Here is a 16,971-nt window from a genome sequence, read left to right as displayed (position 1 = left end):
GGGTGGGGGGGTGTGGAAGGAACAGAGGAGAGTGTTGGGGTATGGTGAGAAAAGCAAATGACACCGAGAATGAGTTTTGGTGTGCTGCTGTGTGTTTACTGAACGTGTATATCAACACCCACCCTTAGAACTGCAACAACCCAGCAATGCACCCAAACCTCTGGTGTGATAAATGAAACCTCATGTGGTGTCCGTGACAAAAATATCAAAATGAACTGCCTCCACATTATTACAATAGTTAAATACAGAACATATTGAAACCTTTTGCAAATGTTATGCAAATGTGAGAGTGAGTTATTATTATTTGTGTTTATGGCAGAGAAAGAAAGCACACGGGTTTTGCTATAACATTTCATAAATGATTAAAATTTTCTGAAAATATCTCCATAACATCTGCCCTTTAGCAACAGCTGGAACCTGTAGCATTCAGTAATACAATCAATTACTCTCTTAACCCAGTCCAGTGCTTTTACACCACATCTTGGGAGTTTTGTACTGGGACGCCCAGGACTTTATAGAGGGAGACTTGAAATTACCTTACATACCTCTTAAAGACAGAAGTTGCATTTATATTGTGCCTAATCATACTTCTCAGGGCATTGCAAAGTCTTCAAGAATTGAATAGTAATTTTTTGACATCAAGTCTTCCCATTTTTTGTGACAAGTTCCAGTTTCTAAACAAAAAAATAAGATTGATCTGCAAATAATTTCACTGATTTTTTTCTTCTGTGGGATTTGGGCAGCAGTGTCTGAGACATTTCATTTTACCTTCCACCACCTTATGAACACAAGAATTAGTAGATGCTCAAGTCATAGGTGACATTGGGCTTCAAGTCCACTTTCCTACCTGCTCCCCACATCCCTTTGATTTCCCAAGAGTCTAAATGTCTGTTTATTCCAGAAATGTGTTCAGCAATGGAGCACCTACTATCCTCTGGGGTAAAGCATTCCAAAATCCAGAGCCCTCGTGCGAGGTCACTTCTCCTTATCTCAGTTCCAAATGATCAGCCCCTTAGCCTGAGACAGTATGTCAGAATTTTAACTAAGTGTAAACAACACCCTCTTTGTGAACTACTGCAGGTTTTTGTGTTAAATTTCCTCCCAAGGTGCTAATGGCCAGGCAGTTCTGTGATTTTTGACCCAGTAGTGATGAAAGAATGATCGATATGTAGTCACGGTGGGATGATAGGAAGAGGAGTAGGCCATTCAGCCCATCTATTCCTCCTCACCATTCAATATTATCCTGGCTCATCGAACAATTCAATGCCTTTTACACATGATCCCTGTAACCTTGTACACTGCTGATAATCAGAAATCTATCAACCTCTACCTTAAACATACTCAAAGACTGAGCTTCCACAGCCCTCTGTGGCAGAGAATTCTAAACTTTCACAACCCTTGGAGATTTTAGATTCCCCAACCAGGTGAAACATTTTCGTACCTGTAACTACCCTTTCTATTTCTTGAAGTATTGTGTAGGTTTCAATGAGATCACCTGTCACCTGGGGAGGCAATGGACTGGTGGTATTCTCACTGAATCACTAATCCGGAGACTGGGTAATGTTCTGAGCATGTTGCTCCCTCCACATTCCTGAGGAAGAGCTTATGCTTGAAACATCAACACTCCTGCTCCTCCAATGCTGCCTGACCTGCTGTGTTTTTCCAGCGCCACACTTTTCGATTCTGATCTCCAGGGATCTGTAGTCCTCACTTTCTCCTAATGTTCTGGGCAACCAACCAGATGGTGGAATTTTAATTAAATTTTTAAAAGAAAATCAGACATGAAGAGTCTAATGATGACCATGAATCCATTGCCAATATTGGAAAAACCCATCTGGGTCACTAATGGCCTTTAGGGAAGGAAACTGCTATCCTAACCTGCTCTGGCCTACATGTGACTCCAGACCCACAGCAATGTGGTTGACTCTTAACTGCCTTCTGGGTAATTTGGGATGGACAATAAACACTGGCCTAGCCAATGCTCACATCCCATGAATTAATTTTTAAAAAACATTCTCCAAAACTCTCCAGAATAAAGTGCCAGTTGCCCAATCTCTCCTTCATAGGATTGTCCTAGTATCTATGAACAATACCTTCATTGTACTCCTTCAATGGCAATAATATCTATCCTAAGATAAGGAGACTAAAACTGCACACCAAATTCCTGGTATGGTCTAATCAAGCTGCTATACAATTGAAGCAAGACCTCACTACTGCTCCTATATTCAAATCCTCTTGCGATAAAGACTAACATTCCGTTAGCCTTCCTAATAGCTAGAATGTTAGCCTTCAGTGATTTATTGACAAGGTCACCTAGGGCCTTTGTATATTTACACTTTCCAACCTCTTACAATTTAGGAAATACTCTGCACATCTGTTCCTCTGCCCAAAGTGGTTAACCTCATGTTTGGACATTATATTCCATCTGCCATGTGTGTGAGACACTTGGTGATGTTCCCATGCACGTGCTTTATTTCGCTTTCTGGGCGCTGGAGGTTATATATTTGGAAGGTGCTGTTGAAAAAGCCTTGACCGGTCACCGGAACACATCCTGTAGCTGGTACACACTTCCAGCCTGGTGGTGGAGGGAGTAAATGTTAATGGCGTTGACTTGTTTTGTTTTGGATGGTGTTTTTTGTTGGGATCAGTGTATTATTCCACAGAAAGATTTATGGAGACTGAGCCTTCCTCATGAGGCAGCTCAGTTCATCAACTGGGTGGCACCTCTGACAATACAGCACGTGTACAGTATTGCAGACCATTGCCAGCCTAGCGATGATGCGCCTGGCTCCTGATTTGGACTTTGGAACTTGGATCTGATGTGTACACTAAATTATTTTAAATTGTATACATAAAGCATTTGCACTAAGAAGAGTTTTAACTTGCCACACATGATAAGGTTTCGTGGAACAACATGAGTTTTAACAGCCCTCTGGCCCACTTACCAAGTGTCCAAGATGTCTGCAAGATGTCACAGGGGAAACCCAGTGTCTGCCTGGGTGATCTAGAAGAACACCCCAAGATCTCCAGCCCCTCAATAGGGCAGTATAAACACATGTTGGATGGTGTCCTTAGATGTTGGGGCCAGTCTGTATGGTCTGGTGCTGCCTAATCGATATGCTGTCCACACAATAGGACGTCAATAGGTATGAAGGCAGGGAAATCCTCTCTAATTCAGGATGATTTAGTAGTTAAATATTGGAACTTCCTACCTTACATTGAGGGCGTAGCAAACTGCCTCATTGCCTATCATCATCCTGTTAAATTTTAATAGAATTCTAACTGCAGTTTTTATACAGAAGCTTGGTGAGACCACACCTGGAGTATTGTGTGCCTTTTTGGTCTCCATATCTAAGAAAGGATAGTCACCATTTGGAGGTGCTCTTGTTAGACTGGGGTGTACAAAGTTAAAAATCACACAACCCCAGGTTATAGGTAAAAACAATGACTGCAGATGCTGGAAACCAGATTTTGGATTAGTGGTGCTGGAAGAGCACAGCAGTTCAGGCAGCATCCGAGGAGCAGGAAAATCGATGTTTCGGGCAAAAGCCCTTCATTTATTCCTGATGAAGGGCTTTTGCCCGAAACGTCGATTTTCCTGCTCTTCGGATGCTGCCTGAACTGCTGTGCTCTTCCAGCACCACTAATCCAAAATCACTGTACTCATAACCCAGTTGACATGTTAGTGTTTTTTCTGTCTTCCTCAACTCCTTGCAAAGCAAAAGTGTAACGTAAACTTAAAGTACAGCAATTACTTCCACAGTCCTTTTCCCAACTTTAGTGCATTATCAAAAATAAAGAAAAATAAAAACTTCAGCGAGAGGGTGCAAACGAGAGAGAGTGCGAGCCAGAGAGAGAGAGAGCGCACATGAGAAGACTTCTTTTTTTGAAAAAGAACATTTTGGTACTAAATAGTAATAATGTCAATGAGTTCTGATCTATCATCATGACAACTCTTAATAGCATCTCTCAGGAGTTGGGTTCCATCATGCAGTCCCCATTCGATGGACTTGGGGACAAACAAATTGATCACTGCAGCTGGTCAAGGAGGTAGCACACTATCACCTTCTCAGCAGCAAGTAGGACTGGGCAACAAACGCAGCAGGAACAGGGTACTGGATGGTCAGCCATGATGGAAGAGGCTTGGAGGGGCAGATGGCCGAGTCATGCCCCTCATTTTATATGTTTTCACGTAGTAATAAGTCGGCATTCTGTCGTCTGAAGGAACGTTGCTCCTTCATCAGGTGGCTGTGGAGTATAAGAACGTGATCTTACAATCTTATATTCCACAACCACCTAATGAAGGAGCAGCGCTCTGAAAGCTAGTGCTTCCAAATAAACCTGTTGGACTATAACCTGATGTTGTGTGAGTTTTAGCCAAGAAAGGATATACATTTTGATTTAGCCCTTTCCTTCTCTCTCTCACTACCTCACCCTCACATTTGGTAGTATACATTGCCCTAATGGGTTTTGCATGTAATTTGATCAATTGGAAAACACTGGCGGTAATTTATAGGTGGTAACAGTCCTGTAACTGTTGGGGAAAAAAGATATTCAGTTGCTTGCAAGAGTGCTTCTGGATATAAAGTAAAGGATATAGTTGACATAGAGGAAATCCAGCGAAGGATTATGATTATGACAAGAGCTGAATTTTATTTTTGTGGAGAAAGTCTTCTAGAAGCTACAGAATAGAAGGGTTTAGGAGTCACAAAAGGCTAGCATCCATGTTCAGCGATTATCAGGGAAGACGGAGAGAATTTGAGCCATTATTTCAAAGGGAATGGAATATAAAAGTAGAGAGGTTTTGCTAAAACTATGTAAGGTACTCGTCAGTCCACAACTGGAATACGACGAACAGTTTGGGCCTCTTATCTAAGGAAAGGTATCCTGGCATTGGAGGCGGTCCAGAGAAGGTGCATTCGGCTGATCCCAGGAATAGAAGGACTTTTTTTTAAGAGAGGTTAGAGGAATGAGAGGCAGCTTTATTGAAACATACAAGGTTGTTAGGGAGACTTGAATTCTTTATCAGAGAAGGATGTTGAAGCTAGGTCGTTAAGTTTATTCAAGGCTGGCATAGATTTTTTAATCAGTATGGGAATCAAGGATTGTGGGGAAAAGGATTATCAGATCAGCCATTCAATCAGCCATTGAATCATGGTGCAGACTCGATGGGATGAATGGCCTGCTTCTGATGCTATGCCTTATGGCTCTATGATGTAAATGTCTTCACTAGAGTTTAGAAGGACGAGAGGCAGGGAGGGTGTTTTCCCTAGTTGGGGAATCTAGAACCAGAGGTCACAGTCTTAAGATATGGAGTAGACCATTTAGGACTGAGCTGAGGAAATTCATCTTCACTCGAAGAGTAGTAAACATGTGGAATTCTCTACCACAGAAGGTTGTGGAGGACAAGGCATTGAATTTATTCAAGAAACAGATAATGTTTTACATAACAAAGGGATCAAAGGATATGGGGCAAAAGCAGGAACAGGGTACTGGATGGTCAGCCATGATGGAAGAGGCTTGGAGGGGCAGATGGCCGAGTCATGCCCCTCATTTTATATGTTTTCACGTAGTAATAAGTCGGCATTCTGTCGTCATACTTCTGCCCTCTTGAACAGTATTATGGGGATGGAGAGAGCAGGCAATTAAATACATTAATACATTATCTACTCAGTCAGCAACCAAGATCTGAGTCTACCCTGCATGGGTGAGAGAGGGCTGAGTGTTCCCTATTTGATCACTCCAAGGGCCACTCCTCAAGTGAGTAGCTGCCCAGTTCCTTATGGGACTTGTGCAATTTAGACATGAAGGTTGGAATTCCTTCATAGAAAGACTGGCCTGGTGTTGGAAGGTGCTAATGTTGGCATTAGTGCATTGAGCTTGTATTAATTCTTCTTGGAAAGTAAATGAGATGTCCGATTTCTCATGACAACTTGTAACTTGATGACAAAATTGTAGGAAAACAGCTCCCAGCTTGCATCATCACCACAATGAAATTAAATAAACTACAAAGTATCACTATCTTCAAATTTAGTGTCAGAGGAAATTCATATTTTTTGTTGATTGAACAGAGGGTTGTGAGTCTTTGAAACCTCTTGCCACAGAGTGCTGTGGGGACAGAGACCTTGTGTATATTTAAGGTTGAGATAGATTCCTGATCAGTCAAGAAATCAAAGATTATGGGAAAAGGCATGAACGTGGATGTGAGGAATGTTGGATCAGACATGAGCCAAATGAATGGTGGAACAGTCTGAAGGGGCCGAATGGCCTACTGTTATTCCTATTTCTTATGAGCTTATGAACATCCATTGTTAAGTTTAATTTTTTTCGACGATGTTTGGTTTTAACTGGAAGAACTCTTGCATATATAAAATTAAAACAAAGTGAGGCACTTCAATACATTTAGGTAAAAACAAGGACTGCAGATGCTGGAAACCAGATTCTGGATTAGAGTGGTGCTGGAAAAGCACAGCAGGTCAGGCAGCATCCAAGGAGCAGGAAAATCGACGTTTCGGGCAAAAGCCCTTCATCAGGAATAGATGAAGGGCTTTTGCCTGAAACGTCGATTTTCCTGCTCCTCAGATGCTGCCTGAACTGCTGTGCTTTTCCAGCACCACTCTAATCCACTTCAATACATTTGACACATGCATCCACTAACTAAATGTGAGTTAAACTTGGTATTCTGTTTTTTTGTTGGGAATGACAAAATAAATCAAAGATTTGAAGCTTTAAGTTAATCACAGACCAGGTAAAAACAATGACTGCAGATGCTGGATTAGTGATGCTGGAAGAGCACAGCAGTTCAGGCAGCATCCAAGGAGCTTCAAAATCGACGTTTCGGGCAAAAGCCCTTCATCAGGAATCCATTCCTGATGAAGGGCTTTTGCCCGAAATGTTGATTTCGAAGCTCCTTGGATGCTGCCTGAACTGCTGTGCTCTCCCAGCACCACTAATCCCTAATCACAGACCAGCCTCCTTCATAAAGTCCTAACTTTGCAGCTTTCACTATTGATGTGTTGTAAAATGCCAATTGATTTAAGATGTGAGGTACTGCTACAAAATGTTTGTGCACATTATGTATTAGTTTTCACCATCAATTCAGACAGTGATTATGTAAGCACTATGGTGGTGGAAGAAAGTATTTGTACTCAGATATTGCAACTCACCCTCAAAATCCATCTCAGCTGGTGACAGCTGGTTTCTGAACTCTCACTGTTGCCATTTTAGGGATTTTGTTTGAGCTGTTGAATTCCTTCCTCCTTCTGCCACTGCTGTGTGAACACCTTGAAATCTTCCTTACAATAAATTCATTAAACCCAGCTCATTTTTTGGATTGATTATAGAGCCTTATATGGTGCAAAACTACAGATTTATTGGAGCTTTCAAAAATAAACAATGGGTTTTGTATTCAAAATCAAGAATTGCTGTAAAAACTCAGGACAATGATAGAAATTATTGCCCAGTCATTGGGAGTCGGGGAGAGAATGCAGAAGTACAGTTGAGGCGAGGTGGTGGTACAGTGATAGTGTCACTGGACAAGGAAATCCAGAAGCCCAGGTTAATGATCTGGGCTTCAAACCTCACCAATGGCAGATGGTGAAATTTGAATTCAACAAAAATCTGGAATGAAAAGTTAGTTTAGTTATTATGAAAACTGACCTGGTTCACTAATGCCCTCTGAGAAAGGAAATCTGCGGTCTTAGACCCACAGTACTCTAGCTAGTAAGCATTGGCTGAATAGATGATGCTTGAATCTTGTGAATTTTTGGAAAATGAAATCTGTGTGACATTTAACCAGAAGTTCCTCTCTGCTGTTTCGTCATGTCCCTGTGTTCTTAACAGTGAGTATTTATTGCCCATCCTCAGTCACCCTTTTATTTATTGCCCATCCCCCTGCTGCATTAGTTTAAATCCGCACCCTCCCCACCCCACCAAAAAGCATTAGCAAAATTCCTCCCCCACCTCCAAGGATATTAGTGCCCCTCTGGTTCAGGTGAAGATCATCCTATTTGTTGAGGTCCCACCTTCCCCAGATAGAGCTCCAAGGATATTAGTGCCCCTCTGGTTCAGGTGAAGATCATCCTATTTGTTGAGGTCCCACCTTCCCCAGATAGAGCTCCAATTATCCAAGAATCCAAATTCCTCCCTCCTGCGCCATCGATCCATCCACCATTCACCATCCACCATCCACCCTCCCTCCTGCACCATCCCTGTAGCCACATGTTCAGCTCCGCGCTCTCCCTGTTCCTCGCTTCACTGCCACGTGGCACAGGCAAAAAAATCAGAGATTGCAACTCTGTTCCAGCTCGAAGCTTCCACCCTAACTCCCTGAATTTTTGCCTTAAATCCCCACCTTTCTTCCTACCTATCTGTCGCTGGTGCCGATGTGGACCACGATTTGGGGCTGCTCCCCCTCCCCCTCAAGGATCCCAAAAACATGATCAGAGACCTCACGAACCCTGGCACCTGGGAGGCAACACACCAACCGTGAGTCTCTCTCATTCCCACAGAACCTCCTATCTGTCCTCCCACAATGGAGTCCCCAGTGACTAAACCTCTGCTCCTCTTTCCCCTTCCCCTCTGAGCAACAGGGACAGATTCTGTGCCAGAGACCCCAATGCTTACCCGTGGTAAGTCATCCCCGGCAACAGTATCCAAAATGGCATACTTGTTGTTGAAGGGAACGGCCACAGGAAATCCATGCACTGGCTACTGATTCCCTTTCCTACTCCTGACGGTAACCCATCTACCTTCTTCACATGTCTGTAGAGTAACTACCTCCCTGTAATTCCTCTCAATAACCCCCTTCACCTCCCAAATGATCCGAAGTTCATCGAGCTCCAGTTCCCTAACCCGGTTCTCGAGAAGCTGGAGATTGGGTGCACTTCCCACAAATGAAGTCAGCATTTGTCAACACTGCTGACTTTTGCATAGTAGATGGTGAACAGGCCTTGGGGGGACAAAAGGTGAGTTATACTTGCAGGGTTCCTAGTATCTGACCTTCTGTTGGAGCTACAGTTTTTATAAGGTGGTTGCAGTTCAGCTCTGGTCAATGGTAACCCCCAGGATATTGATAGTGGGGGATAAAGCATTGAATGTTGGGGGCTGTCAGTTAGGTTTGCTCTTGTCAGAGAGGCTCATTCCTGAAGAAGGGCTTATGCCCAAAACGTCGATTCTCCTGCTCCTTGGATGCTGCCCGGCCTGCTGTGTTTTTCCAGCACCACATTTTTCAACTCTTGTCAGAGATAGTCATCACCTGGCATTTGTGCAGCTTGAATGCCAGTTTCCACTGATCATCCCAAGCCTGGGGAGATTGTTCAGTTTTGTTGCAATTAGACATGGACTTTGCAGTATCCAGTACAATCAGCCATTTTCTGATCTCATGTGGAGAAAATCAAATTGGCTGAAGACTGGTATCTGTGATGCTGAGGACCATTGGGCTAGGATGAGATGGATCATGCACTCATCACTTCTGGCTAAAGATTGTTGTGTTTGCTTCTGCACTGATGTGGTGGGCTCCCCCCCCCTCATTGGGTAAGGGGATATTTATGGAACCTCCTCCTGCTGTCAGTTTCTTGAATAACTTTATGAATCTTTAGTAAAATCTAGAGGGTATGATTGCTTAAATAACATTGTGGAAACGTGTAGCAAAGTCCTTTTTGTTGAGTGTGTCTTTTTATTTGTTACGTTTTTTCTTTTCTATCACTTCTACCTGTTCTGTAGCAATATGGGTCGAGTTGTGTGATGGTTACAAGGACTGGGCAAGGAAAGCAGAAGTTGTAAAGCCTCAAAATAAAAACAGGAAGTGCTGGAAACACTGGCCTGGTCTCTCTCTCGAGAGAGAGAGAGAGAGAGAGGAACAGAATTAGTGTTTCAGATCAATTACTCTATTCCATCCTAAGTTCTGAAATCAAATGCAACTTTTTTTTTAAAGAAAAAACATAATAACTGGCTAGTATCAGAAACAAATGATCATCAGTTCAATTGCATTTTTGTAGCACCTTACATCTTCACACATCCCAACGTGTAGTTAGTCAGTGAGGTGTAGTCGCTACTATAGGATTGGAAGCTGCTGAATTGCCCCAGCTCCTATTGTCTCACTAATATCTCTCAAAGCAGAGAGTTTGCCATCCCTTTTGTTCTGGTCAATTCTTAGTGGTGTCTAAACTGACCCAATGAACCACAAAAGGTGTGAATGAATTTTCATTTATGTAGCACTTTTCATGACTTTAGGACAGCCCTTTACAGCCAACAAGGTATTTTGAAGTGTGGTTAGCAGAAGAAGCAAAAATGGTACAAGAAAAGTCTTCTTCACGCAGTGAGTGACTAGCACCTGGAATGTGTGGCCTGAGACTCGGATCGAGGCAGGTTCAAATGAGGTGATAATTCAAGATAGAATTGGACTGTTATATGTAAAGGAACGAAGTGCAGGGTTCCAGGGATAAGGTGGGAGAGTGATGTTAAGTCACAATGCTCATTTGGAGAGCCGGTACAAACACAATGGGCTGAATGGCCTCTTTCTGTACCTTAATAATTCAGAGATCCTGGTCACTATGGGAATGTTAGAAGTGTGACAGTCATTTTGTCCACAAAAGAGCCCTCCGGTAAATGGCTTTACTCAGATTGGTTGGGAGATAAATATCAGGGAGCACTTCCTGTTTTTTCCATTCACCTGGAAAGGGAGGCAGGACTTGGTCTGTTTGTAGGTTTCTGATGGATATGTTCTCTCGGCAATTAATGGCAGCAGGAACAGTGGTTTTAGCAGCACATTCTGTAACACCCCAGACACCCAGGCTGAGGGGATCCTTATCCTTACGCCTGGAGCATGTTTGAATATCAGACTGAGCAAGCAGCCTGGTGTGTGAGTTAGTGCTGAATTCTATCTTGTTTGGCTTTGCAGCAAATATCTGGTTGCTGTTTGTATTTTAGTTTTTGTATGTTTATGAAAATTATAGGGAAATTTTCCATTTGTTTGCACTGAAATGTGTGAGCACCTCAACAGCAGAAACGGTGATGGGGAGAGGCGGGAGAGAGTATTCAGGGCTATCAGTGTGGAGCTGGTTATCCAATTTCATAATTATTTGAAATTGATTTTTCCAACTTACGCCAATGTAAGCTGCATGACTAACAGCTGATGCTGCTCTCCCTTTACAATGGAGACCAAGTGGGATAGGAACTCTGAGATGTTCTTATGTTCAACTTAACCTCCTGACTTCTACACCTCCGCTCCAAAGCAGGTCCACGGACCACCCGTTCTCTGACATTCTCTGCTCATTGTGCATGTGCATTGGAACTTCCTGTGGGATAGGGTCTGAGTGAGCTGTGGTGCATTATCACGAGGTCCAATTTGCGCTGCACCCCTCTCCCCCACTCTAGACAAGAGACCCCACCATTGGGGAGAAGTTGCACTCCGTTGTGACACTGTGCTGTGGGACCTTACTGAGCCAGGAGGGCAGAGGAATGGTACGAAAAATACAGCTTCCTCGTCGGCATCCCCATTCCGGATCTCCCAAATTGATTCCCCAGACAGACGAGGCTCAGGGTCTACTTCTTTCTCCCTTCCCAGTATCAATGTCTCTTCATCCACACCTTGTCTCCATGCACCTAGACAAGTGCAGCATCATTTTGTTTCCTTTCTCTGTGTTTTTTTTTAAATTCAGATGTGACTGGAGTAGTAATCAGCTGGCCAGGTCAAAGCACTGAGGGACATGGATTCAAATCCCACCAATAAAACCAAAGAAAGTCAGAAAACAGGAGCAGGAATAGGCCATTCAGCCCTTCGAGCCTGCTCCCCGTTCAACATGATCATGTTTGATCATCCAGCTTTCCCATTTCCTCCCCGTACCCTTTGATCCTTTTAGCCCTAAAAACTATATCTAACTACTTCTTGAAAACAATGCCAGCTGATGGAATTTAAATCTGGAGTAGAAATCAAATAAATCTGGTAACTATGAAGCTATCATCAAGTTTTGGTAAAATCCATCCAGTTCACTAATGTCCTTGAGGGGAGGAAATCTGCCACCCTTACCTGTTCTGGGCCGATGTGTAACTCCAGGCCCATAGCAATGTGGTTGATTCCTCAGGGCCCTCTGGAATGGCTGAGATCAAGGGCAGTGAGGGAATGAGCAATAACCACTGGCCTTGCCAGTGATCCCCTCATCCCCTGAAAGAATATTGTCAAAACTGGCCATTGTACAGTTCAGTCAGCTGGACCGTGAGAAGGTATTGGCTTGGATGAATATTTGGGGGACAAGGCATGAAGACCAAATAGATATTTTAGCCAAGCTGTGTGTTTCTGTGGTGTACATTTCTGCATAGTACCTTGGCTCCAGTATATGTTGTGCAATGTTTTCAATGTGGTCAGTTCATTGTAGTGACCCCCTCTGTTGCTGGGAGAAAGGGAGGTTTGCATGACTAACTATAATGCCATTGTTATAGTCTCCAATGTGTCTGACCCCAACTAAATGCAGAGTTAGTACCGTGACCTCTTGATGTTCTTTTCTGCTTCCAGGGAACACCATTTCACTTCCGACTGCTTCTGGGGCAAAGAAAAGATTCTGGATCATCGAAGACATGTCTCCGTTTGGAAAGCGACGGAAAACAGCCTCTTCCCGGAAGATGCTGGATGAAGGAATGATGCTGGAGGGCTTCAAACGCTACGATCTCTATGAAGACTGCAAAGACACCTCTTGCCAATTCTCGCTGAAGGTCACCCACTACCACTGCACCCGGGAGAATTGTGGCTACAAGTTCTGTGGGCGCACTCACATGTACAAACACGCCCAGCACCACGACCGAGTGGATAATCTCGTTCTCGATGACTTCAAGCGCTTTAAGTCCTCCCTGAGGTGCTATTTTGCGGATTGTCAGTTTTCTGGGAACAGCACCCACTTCCACTGCCTTCGGTGTGGTTTCCGCTGTACGGACAGCACCAAGGTGACTGCCCATCGGAAACACCATGGCAAGCAAGATGTGATCAGCGCGGCTGGTTTCTGCCAGTTCAGTTCGAGTGTGGACTGTGGGGTTCCTGACTGTAAATACAAGCTGAAGTGCTCCCATTTCCACTGCACCTACCCTGAGTGTAAACACACAGTGGTGGGCATGTCACAGATGGACTCTCACAAGCGCAAACATGAGAAGCTGGAGCGCGGGGAAACGACGTCTGTCTCGCCCCCCCGTGAAGCCATGCACGCCATGGGCACTACGACGGAGTACGATTCGCAGGGCTCCTCCCTCAACCTGGATGGCTCCCTCAACCTCAGCACCAATGTCGACAGCTCCCTGTTCTTCCTGCGTAACCCCGCCGGCATCGGTTTGAATGACTCGCTGGATCTGAGCACAAAGCCCCACGAGGTGGTCTCGGTGGCTGGACCGCTCCAGGAAGACCCAGCCGTCACATCTGGAGACGCTGAAGACGAGAACGACATGACACAGGATGAAGACCTCAACGAAGATGATGATGATCTCAACACGGACTCGGACAGCTCCCGTGGCACCGTACCCGAGAACACGGACGAGAAAGATGACGCCACAGGGCTGTAGCTGGGGACAGCTTCCCCCCAACCACCCCAACCCCTTCCCTTCCTATATAAAGAATCTGTACTCTATATACTTGTTTAAATTATCTGGGATGACAGTTGTTCTTAATTAAATGAAAAAAAAAGTAGTGGAATTAACAGCAAAGACTCCACAGGCGCTGTTGTGTTGAAGGGGCCCTGAGTGCACGGTGAGAATTGTTGCTGCGATCAGACCAGCTCTGCAGTCGAGACTTTCTCAGCTTCCTCTCCCCAACACCATGCTTCCAGATCAGCTGATGACAACGGGACGACACCCTACACAAATCAAAAGAATCACGATTACAGATGAACAAATCGTCTGGCTTCAGATGCTATATGGAGAGGAGATAGCAGCAGTATGAAGAGTTGTTTTCCCTGAAAGATGTTTACAACCCGACCAACATAATTAAACCCTTTTAATATGCAGGAGAAACTAAAATCTATAATCCGACATTTCTGGAGTTGGACATCATGTAATATTTGGGTATTACCTTTGCTACGGAAAACTCCTTGGTTGCGTGTGTGCATGTCTGCTAGACTTTATTGTTTTAATTTTTGGAATTTTCAAAGGAAAAAACAAGTATATGATACCGGGAATCCTAAGCAGTTTGAGCTGTAGTGTACATTATGTAATATGGCAGAGTGTGCAAGCGAAGAATTTACAAAGGCAGTTTTAAATCACCACTTTCTGTAGTCAGTCCCACCATCACCTCTAGCACCAAACTGTGGGAGATGAGATGACTTTCAGATAAGATTGTGTAAAATGATTTCTTAACGGTAAATCTCGAAGCATTTAGATAAGTGCAGATTGACAGATGTTTATTGTGTAACATGTGGTGTTTGCACTTGATGTGAATGAAGTTCCATTTTTATTCTTCCATTAATTTATTTTGTTTTGAAGGTTTCTTTTCTCCTCTCGTTTTTCTCTCTCCCGAGAACCTTCTCACTCTGGAGTTTGGTTGTATCATCCCAAGTCACTCGCTACACCTGAGGTTCTTCCATTCCATTCCACTCATTGCTATTTTGGGCTGTTCCAGAATAATCTTTCTTTTACAGTTGTAAAGAAGCACATGTGGTTTCTCCAAGTTTCTCCACCTTTTTGGTTTGTTTCCTAGATAGACTGAGAGCATTTCAAGTAAAGTTATTTTTTATATTTAAAGCAGAAATCAATATGAATATTGTCGATACTTTGGGGGCTAACGTCGGTGACATTGTTTGTGAATCATTCGCCACCATGTTGAATCTAACTCTTGATTCTTCTGAGGCTTAGAGCTGTAGTACCTGTTTTAACGTGTTTGCTTATGAGTTTCTGATCAAAAATTAACTTTTCTCTGTGTGTTTAAGATTGTTTAAACACGTGGCCTCTTGTATCTCTAAGGCTGCAGACTGAAAGCCATGTCATCACCAAATTGTTGCAGTGTTGAAGGAGGCCATTTGGTCCATCATGGCTATGATGGCTCTTTAAGTGAGCAAGTCACGTGGCCCCATTCCCCTGCTTCCTCCCTGTCAGCCTGCACATTCTTCCTTTTCAGACAAATCTCAAATTTCAATCTAAATGCTTCAAATCTACCGTCTCCACCACATTCTCAGGCAATCGACTATTGTAAATCTTAGCCACTTGCCGTGTGAGCAAGTTATTTCTCATGTTGCTTTTGCTGCTTTCACCAACTATTTGCAATTCAACCCCATCATTCTCAATTCTTTCATGAATGGGAACTCATTCTTTCCCCTAGTGATTCTATTGTGCTGTTGTGCAACTCATGTTTTGTTAATTTGCCAGTGTAAACTTATACAAAATAATAATTAAGAAGCAAATAAGGAAAGAAAAAGGAGAGCCATATTGATGGTCCCTTCTCTTTGCCACCTTCACTGTACCCTGTGCCATCAAATTAGTGTCCATGTGACTGGGATACCGTTATTGGTTAATATTATTGGTTTTATCTTAGACTAGAACACAAAAGAAGGCCGTTCAGCCCATCATGCCCATCCGACAATCCAGTTAGGCCCACTCCCGAGTCTTCCCTCAGAGCCCTGGAAATTTTTACTGTTGAACCGAATCCAATCACAGCAAGTTCATACCCGTGTCCCCTCTTCTGCTTTTACATTGACAATGGGGAACTAGTCTCTGTCATTTCCCAGAGAGTACACGCACAGAGAGAGAGAGTAAAACAACATTTCAGGGGCTCAGCTTGTGGCATAGTGGGTAGTGTCCCTACCTCTGGTTCTAAAGAGCTGGATTTGAATCCCATCTGCTCCAGAGGTGCCTGGTCATGTTGAGTTAAAAATATCTGAAACCACAGCTTTCTCCAGCGTGACCACTATCACAGACTGAGTTTGTCACACTGCCAGAATATAGAAGCTTGTTTCTGTTGTAACATTAAGTCAACTCATGAGGGTTTATCTTTCGCTGACCAATGTGAAGATTCTTAGCCTTTTAAAGTTAACTGCTCATCTTCTTGCCAGTCTCTTCCCTCCTGACTTCTCTGGATGCTTGCTTTGCTAATTGTATAGATTTGCAGTCCAGACACAGCACACACTTCAGCTGCAGATTAATGACACCTATTTCCACCTTTACTGAAAGCTCAGCTGTTAATTGCTCAGCTAAAGGGGTCAGTTTAACACCTCATTAGTCACTAACTAGTGGGGTATCGCCAGTGTAAATATCTATAAAATCCTGTTATTTTGAATATATCAACTCCTTTCTAAATAAATTAGTTTTAGTGTATCTTCCTCATTGAAGGCTCTGAAAAGGATCAATTCTAAACTTTCCCACGTCTTTAATCTTTTCAGGTGCGGTTACAATGGGCACATTGTTCAGGAGCTGCACTGCTGGGGAAACATTCAATTAGTTAGAGCACCCTGATGTTGTTTGATTCAATAAATTAGTCAGATGAAGTAAAAAAGGATATTGTATAGATTGGTACCCTGAATCTAAAGGATCCAAAGGCCCTGATCTATTGGTGTTAACACACTCCTGTAGTGAGGGAAACGTTGCTGGGTCCCATGATGTAGAGATGTCAGAGGTCAATGTGGGAGACTATCACTACTGGGGAGGAGAGGGACTCAGCCCAGGGAGTGGTCCAGAAATTGAAGACCCAAAGGTGCCAAAGAACTTACCCTTGACTCCTGCTCACTCTCCCCCTTGGCTGACATGATGTGGATATTTGACTGGGGTGGACAAAGTTAAAAATCACTAGCTACCCGACAAAGGAGCAGCGCTCTGAAAGCTTGTGCTTCCAAATAAACCTCTTGGTTGAGGCATTTTAAAATCAGGAGGAATAGGGTCAAGGCAGGAAAGTGGAGTTGAAGCACAAGATCAGCCCTGATTGTATGGTGCTGGGAAAGCCCAGCAGGTCAGACAGCATCCGAGGGGCAGGAACATCCACATTTTGGGCAAAAGCCCTTCATCTCCTGA

General features: G+C 43.6%; 1 protein-coding gene across 9 annotated transcripts in view; it reads left to right on the top strand.

The window, feature by feature from the left end:
* Nucleotides 1–15,738, top strand: part of casz1 (castor zinc finger 1) — a 385,070-nt gene extending 369,332 nt beyond the window's left edge. For all 9 annotated transcript variants that reach the window (XM_043676251.1, XM_043676248.1, XM_043676247.1 and 6 more), the window contains one exon: nucleotides 12,512–15,738. In XM_043676251.1, coding sequence (XP_043532186.1) covers nucleotides 12,512–13,542 — 1,031 coding nt within the window. In that variant the 3' untranslated portion in view covers nucleotides 13,543–15,738. The remainder of the gene's footprint in view (nucleotides 1–12,511) is intronic.
* Nucleotides 15,739–16,971: the final 1,233 nt, after the last annotated feature.

This window comes from Chiloscyllium plagiosum, chromosome 34 (assembly GCF_004010195.1).
Source record: "Chiloscyllium plagiosum isolate BGI_BamShark_2017 chromosome 34, ASM401019v2, whole genome shotgun sequence".
Lineage (NCBI taxonomy): Eukaryota > Metazoa > Chordata > Chondrichthyes > Orectolobiformes > Hemiscylliidae > Chiloscyllium > Chiloscyllium plagiosum.
This window is presented reverse-complemented; position numbering and strand designations above follow the sequence as displayed.